This window comes from Orycteropus afer, unplaced genomic scaffold (assembly GCF_000298275.1).
Source record: "Orycteropus afer afer isolate SDZICR_OR568_19922 unplaced genomic scaffold, OryAfe1.0 scaffold00222, whole genome shotgun sequence".
Taxonomy (NCBI): Eukaryota; Metazoa; Chordata; class Mammalia; order Tubulidentata; family Orycteropodidae; genus Orycteropus; species Orycteropus afer.
Genome location: NW_006921809.1, coordinates 2,779,412 through 2,790,791, shown reverse-complemented (window position 1 = coordinate 2,790,791; position 11,380 = coordinate 2,779,412). Strand labels below are relative to the sequence as shown.

At 36.9% G+C, this 11,380-nt stretch overlaps 1 protein-coding gene across 1 annotated transcript in view; it reads right to left on the bottom strand.

Moving 5' to 3' along the window:
* Positions 1 to 268: 268 nt before the first annotated feature.
* The window catches only part of OTUD6B (OTU deubiquitinase 6B), a 26,557-nt gene continuing 15,445 nt past the window's right edge, over positions 269 to 11,380 (bottom strand). The window contains 3 exon segments of the mRNA XM_007948746.2: positions 269 to 353; positions 1,164 to 1,270; positions 6,831 to 6,892. Of these exon segments, the coding sequence (XP_007946937.1) occupies positions 269 to 353; positions 1,164 to 1,270; positions 6,831 to 6,892 (254 nt within the window).

Sequence of the window (11,380 nt, the reverse complement as noted above, 5' to 3'; positions counted from 1 at the left end):
GTTTATCAATGAAAATATCAATGAATAAGGTACTACCATGGTCCATGAATGTTCACCACAATGGATTTTACAGCTTTTAAAATACCACCACCACCGGGATACTGGTTTATCTCTGGCATATCTCTGAAAAACGTTTTGAGAAGCTTTTTCATAAAACTCATTTAAGGTGGTTGTGTTTTTCAGTAACATTTAGAACAATCCAGAACTTGGGATGAATGATATGATTGACAAAACTGTTCTAAAACGTAATTGTGTGACATTCTGTAAACTAGCTGGGATTTTCAGTAGCTGTGTTCATCAACTGTGTAACAGAATTGTAATGTTCTCCTAAGCCATACGCATGTTTCATATATCTGAAATAAAAAAAAAAAAAAGGAGAAATGAATAGTTGTGGTGAAAGTAACTCATTGTACATAAACGTTTACATGGTATATAAATGCAAATGTTTACTATGTGTATAAAACCAAGCACTCTGAATGAATCACTCCACAGGAGTATCAGTCAATAGATTACATCAAGATATTACTTAAAAGATCTACATCATTTGAAAAGTATCAGCAGTTCACAACAGCTGATGCAATAACCCTGTCTGCTGAGTTTAAAACAGGTAAAACACAATCACTGCAGGGAAAGAGCAAAGGCTGAGATGCTAAATGCTCAATAAGCCTACATTTTTACCTAAATCCAAGCCATTAATGAATACCTTCTTGGGTTTAACTAATAAACACTAAAGCAGACAGCAAGCCTTTCATACTGTATTTTAAGAGTTTTCCATCATATAAAATATTTTCACAATATGAAGAAAAAATCTTTAAGGTGAATAAAGAATCAAGCAACATCAATACATTTCGACTTTTACACCTGTTGAAACTTTTAGAATTACTAATGTCAAACCAGGACAATATACATGAGTCCTGGCACTCCATAATTTTTAGAAATGAATATATTCTTTACTTATATAAGAATAAAGCAGTAGACCTTCAAACAGTGATACAGACAGCATATTCTGACAATACTTTCCAGTTCTATAATCACCTTTAATTAAAAAAATAAGCATAATTAATTCATTTGACAGTTTCTTTGATTAATCAGCATATATTCTTTTCCTATTCCTTTTGCATTAATTATGAAAAATAAAACAGTAAAAATTTCCAGGTACTTACACAAGCATTAATGGGTGTTTTGGATATTCTTCACCAACTACAATAGGAGGAGAATCCGCCTGTATTACTTCTATTGGTGTTTGTAAAATGTGAGACAGTGCTCTTAGCTTTAGGAAGAAGAAAAACATATTAGTAAAGAAAACAAAAATGTGTATCTTATTCGATCACAAAGAACGCAGGAATAGGGCGACTAGTATGATCTGTTCATCAGTGAACAGCAAAAGCCCATCACATAGTGGGCATTTATGAAGTATTTGTTGGATAAACAAATAAATAAAATGTTTATTAGATCAAATGTAGAGGATTCTCAAGCCCCAGCCTCACAACAGCTTTCAAAAACATTAATGCATTATTAATGAAGTGGGATGGTGGTAGATTCCATTTATTTTATTAGTCTCTACTTTTGAATATGCTCGAAATTTTCCATAATAAAGTTTTTTAAAATATCATTAATCAAGCACCACATCAAATAAACTGTAATTTGGAGGGGAAGGGATGTTTACAACAGGAGGGTGCTTGTTTGTTTTAAAAAAAAATGCTTTATAGACAATCCTTATGTACAGTCAAGGTTGAGAAACACTGCTCGAAAATTTTCCACACGTTAACAAAATAGGTCTGTATACGAATTATACTATACTCTCAAGAAATTTCCATCTGGTTAACATGATTTCAAGTAATTTATACAATATAAAATTAGAACTTAAATCCTAATAATGGTTAATAATGTATATTGCTAATAACATGGTTTAAACTTACTATGAAAAAGCACTCTAAGCCCTATGAATTCATTCAATTCTCACATCAACTCTATGGACTAAGTACTACTGCCACGATCATTTCAAATACGTAGACTCTGAGGCAGAGAAGTAGTTGAGGCCTGCCCAAAGCCAAGTACTAGCACATAAAATGACCTACACCTGAATTGAGGAAATCTGACTCTAGAGCCCAAATGCATAACCAAATTAATAGTTAGCAGTCTTCAATCACAATGTCCTGATCTATGTATGTGTCCCATTCCAAGAACATTTTTTCTAGACCATGGTTCTTTTGAAGTCTTAAAAGAATGTAAGAAATTACATCAGGAATATAGAAAGAGTTCCATAGTACATGGACAGCAAGTTTAATTTCATTACCATTTCTCACAAAATGTTCCTTTGGAGAAGAAATACTAGAGAAGAGAAAAATAAAAAGACTTTTTCACAGTGTTTCAAATTGGTTCGAAACCATTCAGTCACGGGTGGTGGAAACAAGGGCAGCACACACAATATACAGAAACCAAATCTCCTGCACTTCCAATTTTGACCAATGACTTAGTCATGCCAAATACCATTTTTCAACAACATAAATGGCGGCTACACACATGGACTTCATCAGATGGCATACACAGGAATCAGATCGACCACATCTGTAGAAAGAGGCAATGGAAAAGCTCAGTATCTTCAGCCAAAACAAGGCCAGGAGCTGACTGTAGAACAGACCATCAATTGCTCATATGCATGTTCAAGTTGAAGTTGAAGACAATTAAAAGAAGTCCATGAGAGCCAAAAAATGATCTTGATTATATCCCTCCTGAATTTGGAGACCATCTAAAGAATAGATTTGATACACTGAACACCAATGAGCAAAAACCAGAGGAATTGTAGGATAACATCAAGAACAACATCCATGAAGAAAGCAAAAGGTCACTAACAAGAATGGAAAGGAAAAAAAGACCAAAATGGATGTCAGAAGAGACTCTGAGACTTGCCCTCGTACGAAGAGTAGCTAAAGCAAATGGAAGAAATGACAAGATAAAAGAGCTGAACAGAATTTCAAAGAGGAGTTCGAGAAGACAAAGTCAATTATTATAATGAAATGTGCAAGACTTGGAGTTAGAAAACCAAAAGGGAAGAACACATTTGGCATTTCTCAATCTGAAAGAAATGAGGAAAAAATTTAAGCCTCAAGTTGTAATATTGAAAGATTCTATGGGCAAAATATTGAATGATTCAGGAAGCATCAAAAGAAGATGGAAGGAGTACAGAGTCATTGTACCAAAAAGAATTGGTCAATGTTCATCCATTGCATTGCTGTTGTTGTTGTTATGTACTGTCAAGTCGGACCCGACTCATAGCAACCTCTCCTTGGGTTTCCGAGGCAGTATCACTACAGAAGTAGATTGCCCCATCTTCCTTCCGAGGAGTGGCTGGTGGGTTTGAACCGCCAGTCTGGTGGTTAGCAGTCAAGTGCCTTAGGCACTATGCTACCAGAGCTCATCCATCTCAGGAGGTGGCATATGATCAAGAACCAATGGTATTGAAGGAAGACACTGCACTGAAGGAATTGGCTAAGAACAAGGCTCCAGGAATTGATGGAATACCCATTGAGATGTTTCATTAAATGGATACTTTCCTAGAGGCACTCACTCTTCTATGTCAAGACATTTGGAAGACAGCTACCTGGATATTTCTACCCATTCCAAAGAAAGGTGATCCCACAGAATGTGGAAATTATAGAACAATATCATTAGTATCTTTTAATAAAAGAAAGATGAAAATACATAGAGCTAAATTCAAAAAATGGTTGCAGCAGTATACTGACAGAGTACTTCCAGAAATGCAAGGCTGGATTTGGAAGAGGACATGGAATGAGGGTTATCATTGCTGACGTAAGATGGATCTTGGCTGAAAGCAAAGAACACCAGAAAGATGTTTACTTGTGTTTTATTGACTATGCAAAAGCATTCGATTGTGTGTATCATAACAAATTATGGATAACATTGAGAAGAATGGGAATTCCAGAACACTTGACTGTGCTGATCCGGAACCTGTACATAGACCAAGAGGCTGTCATTCGAACAGAACAAGGGGGATACTGCATGGTTTAAAATCAGGAAAGGAGTGTGTCAGGGTTGTATCCTTTCATACTTATTCAATCTGTATGCTGAGCAAATAATACAAGAAGCTGGACTACATGAAGAAGAATGCAGCATCAGAATTGGAGGAATACTCATTAATAACGTGCGATATGCAGATGACACAACTTTGCTTGCTGAAAGTGAGGATGACTTGAAGTACTTACTGATGAAGATCAAAAACTACAGTCTGTAGTATGGATTACATCTCCCCACAAAGAAAATGAAAATCCTCACAATTGTGCCTGTAAGTAGTATTACGATAAATGGAGAAAGGACTGAAGCTGTCAAAAATTTCATATTACTTGGTTCCACAATCAACACCAATGGAAGCAGCAGTCAGGATATCAGATAATGTACTGCATTGGGCAAATCTGCTGCAAAAAACCTCTTTCAAGTGCCAAAGAGCAAAGATGTCTCCTTAAAGACTAAGGTGTGCCTAACCCAAGCCATGGTATTTTCAATCACCTCATATGCATGTGAGAGCTGGACAAGTATAAGGAAGACCAAAGAAGAGTTGATGCTTTTGAGTTGTGGTGTTGGAGAAGAATGCTGAAAGTACCATGGACTGCCAAAAGAACTAACAAATTTGCCGTGGAAAAAGAAGGAACAAAATGCTCCTTAGAAGCGAGAATGGCCAGACTTCGTCTCACCTACTTTGGTCATGTTGTCAGAAGGGACCATTCCCTGGAGAAGGACATCATGCTCAGTAAAATGGAGGGTCAACAAAAAAGGGGAAGGCCCTCAATGAGATGGATTGACATAGTGGCTGCAGCAATGGGCCCAGGTATACCAAGGATTGTGAGGCTGGCACAGGACCAGACTGTTTTGTTCTGTTGTACATGGGGTCACTATGATTTATAGCTGACTCAACAGCACCTAACAACAACAACAACAGGGAACAGGCAGTGGTGTCCCACTCAAAGATGACAACTGATGGCACCATTTTGAGTGAAGCACCATTGCCTGTTACCTACTTGGGTCAAAATCTACAGCCCAAGAGACTTGATTGCTATGTAACACGTATACTGCCCTTGTTGTCCTCAGCCATGCCTGAACTGTTTTGAACTGGTTCAAATTCCTATTTTTTTCTTAGACCTCAAGTAACATTTTTTAAAAGTCACCATGGTATGTAAGCTGTTAAGCAAGCTCTGAGAATCTTAATATCCCTTCTAAGTCTTCAGAAATTATAGGAAGATCTTCACTTTAATAAGTAAATAATTGTGAAAACAACTCCTACTTCAGTTGAATTCACAAATGAGCAATTTATGAGTAAATGTCTTTTAAAAGATGTTTAAAAAACTTCTCTTAATTAAAAAAGAAAATAGCTTAAGTGTCTAATATTCATACAAACTTAGGATCCTTATAAGAAAGTTCAAGCATCTTTACCCCTAATGTAGTCTGTCTCATAAGGCTACTATGAAAACTTTCTGAGTTTGAAACACCCGGGACAGATATACAAAACTAATGGACACAGTTCCCCCTGGTGGCTCAGAAGAGGTACAAATACAGCACTGCTGAGAAGATGATTTTTAAGGAAGCATTCATGTTGCAGCTTCAAAAAATGTAGCCCTTGAAATATTTAGAGTCAAAAACTATTCAACATGACCAATCATCATTATACAATACCATTAATAATAATAATCATGATAGATTCATCCATCAGGCACTTTAGCTCACAAACGTCTATGAATGTACTCCCTGCCTTATTTAATATTCACAAATGTCCTACACAGTACACACAGGTTCTACTGCCCCCACTCAATAATGAGGAGGTGGCCTAACTCCCCCAAGTTCACAAAACTTGAGAAGTGGAAATGAAAACCAGGACGTGGACCTGGGACTCGCCCTCCCTCTTACTGTCTTTCTAAACTCCTGGCCGCCTCATCACCACTTGGACTGCTTAGGTGTTGTGTTTATTTGGTTTTCATAAAAGAAAGATGAAAATAAATACAGCTAAAGAGAAATTCTATGCTCCTACAAGTGACTGAACATACTGTTTTCTTCCATTTGAATTTCAATGTATCAACATTAAAAATAATAAGTCACTATAAAGTAGGAATCGAAAACACAATTTTAATAGATGTGTAGGGGTAAGATGTGACCTGTATTTTCACATAAAAATATTGTCTTTTATTTCTGATGTAACGGAGAAGTAAATTTTCCAGTAGTAATATTAACTGAACCACAGGATAAGGAACTCTGGTGTGCAGAAGTTAAAAGAAGTAGGCTGCTAAGAAAAAGGTCAGCTGTTCAAACCCACCAGCTGCTCCATGGAGAGAGATGAGGCAGTTTGTTTCTGTAAAGACTGACAGCATGGGAACCCTATGGAGCAGTTCTGCTCTGTCCTAAAGGGCCATCATGAGTCAGAATTGACTTGATGGCAGTGGATTTGGTTTTGGAACAAATTTTGCTGCACATGATTAAAATCTTCACTTTCACAGGTCTTGAAAATCAAATCTAACTCCAATAGCAGCGTCAGAAATGGAAACACTTATGCAGATGCAAACCAGACTAGGCAACACACAGATCTACTACTGACACTTAAAACGAAATAGTCCTTCACTCTCCCAAAGTACATACTTTATTCAAAGGCCTAAGTATGTTAACTCCCTATTTCAAAGCTTTTTCAGTAGATAAATAGCAAATATATTTTTTAAAAAACAAGGATTCATCAGAGAAATTGGATCATTTGGAAAATATGCCTGAAAACTACAGATGGGATTTAGAAATCATTTAAAGTCCACAATCACTATTTATAATTACAAGCTTACCTCAAGCTGACCTCCCCATGCAGCTGTATTTACAACATCATCACAGTACTTCCCAAACTCTTCTGTAAAGAGAACAGATCAAATATGGCACTGAATAATTTTCATAATTCATGTTACAATATCCTTTTTTATAGCTCCCATAATTTCTGATGAAACTGCCCAAGGTATGAACTTCCTCCTTATCTACCAGTACCCTGCATAATTTAATCTATTTACCAGATCCAAAGTTCCTCCAACTCTCCACTACCTTTCCATCCAAAAGCAAAACAATCCATGTCTGCTTCCCTTTCTCAGCCTGAGGTCCAGGGATCTTAACTACAATACCAATATACTTCCTTCTCTTTACCCCAAACACTCCAAAAATTGTCACTACAGTTCACTCTTGCCATGTTTCAAAAAGAACCCAAAGACTAAAAAAGGTAGCTTCATTCTAATAAAGTTCACTGTAAGTCCCTGTAAGACACATGAGAAGAAAATCAAGATGAAAGTATAAACGAGTCTAAACTTATTTGCCAAAGATGGCATCTAGTGGTGCCTTTACATGTTATTTGTGGCTTACCTTATTTGTATCAGTATCAGTTCTAGCAACGGATGGAGAAGTTAAAGACCTAATCATGAGTTTACAAGGGGCATATCTTGTGCATACGTATTTTGGTACAGCAAGTTAGAGTAAGCAACAAACACCATTCCTGTTGAGGGACTGCTGTTTGCTGCTGTTCAGTTGATTCTGACTCATGGTGACCTCCCGTGTGCACAGTAGAACTACTCCATTGGGTTTTCAAGGCTGTGACCTTCAGCATGCAGATCCCCAGGGCTGTCTTCAAATGCACTTCTGGATGGGCTTGAACCACCTACCTTCCAGCTGGTAGTTGAGTGCTTACTCGATTGTGCCACCCAGGAACTCCTAGTTAGGGAAGGAGGGGGAATCATGGGCTTTGAGAGAAAGGATACCCCATGAGAGTATGAACTGTTTGCCTCATTCACTGATCTATCCCTGGTGCTGAGAAGACAATGACCCTTCAATAAACACTGCCTGAAAGAATGGAAGTTATTCTTTTATCTTTTTCTCTGACTCAGCAGGCTGAGCTGCTGCTGCCACTCAACTGCTATACAGCTAGCAAAGCTAGAGTATCAATGATTTAATACTCCCAGAGACATACACGTAAGAGCCATTTATGATGTTACCTATATATACATGGTATACAGAAAAATGTTTCGTGTCATAACAAATTCTGGCTATTTAGAAAATGGCAGTGATATGTAAAACAGCAAAGATGTGTTTATGTCTTATATGACATACATGGGAAATAGTTGGCTCCAGTATAAGATAATGCCCATAGTCATAGGTTAGATCAATAAACAGACAGTTGAGCTATAGCCTAAGTAGACCTAATTCACTGACAGTGCTGATTCTTATCTATTCTGTATTGTGTTTTACCAGAAGCCATTAAAAGGAAGTCAACCTTAACGTTCCTCTCCTCAGTTCATCCTGGCCAAATAACTTCCTATCAATGAACACTACTGCACCTGCCACCTTCTTTCTAACATTCACTTTACCCCATCCCTTACTCCCTCAAAACTCTTGCAGATTTTCACTTGTGCTCTCTTATCTGCTAGTTCATCATACTAAGCCCAGGCCATCCACTTCTATCAAATTTTATGTGCAATCGTCACATGTCAACATATTGAACCCATTTAGGAAGCAAATTTGCATTTTCAGAGAAATGCATCTGTCCCATCCCTTTAGGAAAAGAATCTCTATATTCATAAATACAATTAGAGCAGTGATTTAAAGGGCCCGTGAACCCCACTGGAATCCTTCATGAAAGCTGTGGATATTCTACTTCTCTCTTCTCCATCCACCCATGATCAAAGTATAACACACAGACACAATTTTCCACAGTTTCCAGAAGTTCAGATTGAAGCCAATCATAAAGTTCATCCTTCCATCCACCAAGTTAGAATCTGAAATCTCTTACTATAATATAGTACTTTAACCCCACTTGTTACTTCACTGTCTACTTCTGGAAAAGAATTTGAGAGGGCAATAAAAATGCCAGTCTTCCTTTTTGTGTTAGTTTCCATCACTGCAGTGTGATAGGTTTCGGGCAAATAAGTATTGAAAGTAGGCATGCTTTTCTCTCTACTCAGAAGCATGGGAAAAAGCACCCGAGAATCTGCAGCCATCAAACAATCCTGGATCTGAGTTTTAAATCCACACTCCTCAGTTTTCTTACTGAAAGTCAGAAATAAAAGCTACGTGCCAATTCAGTTGGAGAAATACAGACAATATTTAAAACAAGAACTTACCATACATCCAACACGTAATTGAGAGTTGTTTTTTTTAAGAACGATTTTACATGTTGGTCTAATTTTGTTTTCTGAGAAAAGCAAAAAGGGTAAAAGGAGATCTATACTTTAATTATATGCCATTGAAATTAGTCATTTAAGGGAAATTATTGCCCAAGAAGTTTAACACAAAACACATTAATCAAGTAAAAATGAAAATAATTCAGACATCTCACCTAATAAAATATAATTCACTTTCTTCAGCCCACTTATTTTTGTTGGACAACTTGAAAATAATTTTTTTCTTTGCTTTTTATTCACCAATAACTATTTATCAAAATTCCTTTTATGAACCAGGCACTCTGAAAATGCTTGTATTATTGAGCTCATGGTCATTCATTCATTTTATCCGACAAATAAGTAGTGAGAACCTATTAGGTGCCAGGGCACTATGTTGTTTTCAATCAGGGTAACCCAAATCTAAGCAAGAAAATCTGTAACAAATATTAAAACACATATGTGCTAAACACCATGGAAACACTAAGAAAGAGACAGGAAAGATGGTAGTTGTTACAGTATTTGAAGCTTGCCAATATCTCAGAGAGGCTACATTAGCACCAAACTTTGGAAGATGAGTAGGAGCTCACCAGGTCTAAAAGATAAAGACAAAATCCAGGTACCATGAGTAACATCGATGATGAAAGTACCTGGGCTGTTATAGTGATTGCTTATTAAGATTCAATCTAGTAATACATCTTAGGGATTCTGTAAGTAATGACACAGTGGCTGCAACAATGGGCTCAAGCATAGCAATAACTGTGAGGCTGGCACAGGGCCAGTGTTTTGTTCTAGCAACAATTGTGAGGCTGGCACAGGGCCAGGCAGTGTTTTGTTCTATTGCACGTAGAGGGTCGCTATGAGTCCAAACTGACTCAACAGCACCTAACAACAGTTTTCATTTCAAAGTCTAAAACATTATACATATAAACATATTCGACATCATTTGAAATTTACGTCAATGTTTGCTATCACAATTTCACTGGTACTAAGGAACATTTCTTTTACTAGTTTTAGAGAATGGGAAAAGATCAATAGAAGACAGCACAAAAAAGTTTAAGAATAAAGAACTCAAAAGAACCCTACTATGCATTTGAAATGTTATTTAGTTTAAGTATAATTCGTCATATTATTTTTAGTCTTTATTTTATTCGCTTACTTTTTTGATAATTAATCTGTAAATTTCTTAATTACAAAGAATTATGAAGACTGCGGCATCAGGATAGGAGTCAGACTCAATAACAATGTACAGTATGCAGATGATACAACCTTGTTTGCCAAAAGCAAAAAGGACTTGAATAAGGACTCGTGATAATAAACATCACAGACTACAGTCTTCAATATGGATTATACCTCAACATAAAACCAAAATTCTCATAACTAGATAGACATCATAATAAATGGAAAAAAGACTGAAGCTGTCAGGGATTTCATTTTACCTGGACCCACAATCAGTGCCCACGGAAGTAGCTATTAAGACATCAGATGTATTACATTGGGCAAATCTGTTGCAAAAGACCTTTGTGAAGTGTTAAAAGTAAGGATGTCACTTGTAGGACTGAGGAGTGCTTGATCCAAAGCCACAGTATTTTTAATTGCTTTACATGCACACGAAAACTGGACAATGGATAATGAAGGCCAAAGAATTGATACCTTTGCATTACGATTTTGGCAAAGAATGTTAACTTAACCATGGACTGCCAGAGAATGAACAAATCTGTCTGGAAGAAGTACATCCAGAGAGCTCCTTGGAAGTGAGGATGGTGAGCCTTGTCTCTCACACTGTGGTCATGTTAACAGGAGGGACCAGTTCCTGGAGAATGATACCATGCTTGGTAAAGTAGCAAGTCACCAAAAATGAGGAAGACACTTAACAAGATGGACTGACATGACACAATGGCCGCAATAAGGGCTCAAGCGCAGCAAAGATTGTGGGGATGGCACAGGACCAGGCAGTGTTTGGTTCTGTTGTTCACAGGTCACTGTGAGTCAGAACTGACTCAACGGCACCTAACAACAACAGCGTAAGGGTAAAAAGACCTAGCTTATGTTTATATGTATTTAAGTAACTTGTAACTAAATTGATTTAACTCAATTTTGGGAGTTTCATTTTTCTTTTAAAATGAGTTCATTATTTTAAGTTAAGTTCATTACATTATGATTTAAAAGATAAATAAAAGAATGGCACAAACGGTTCATAAAAC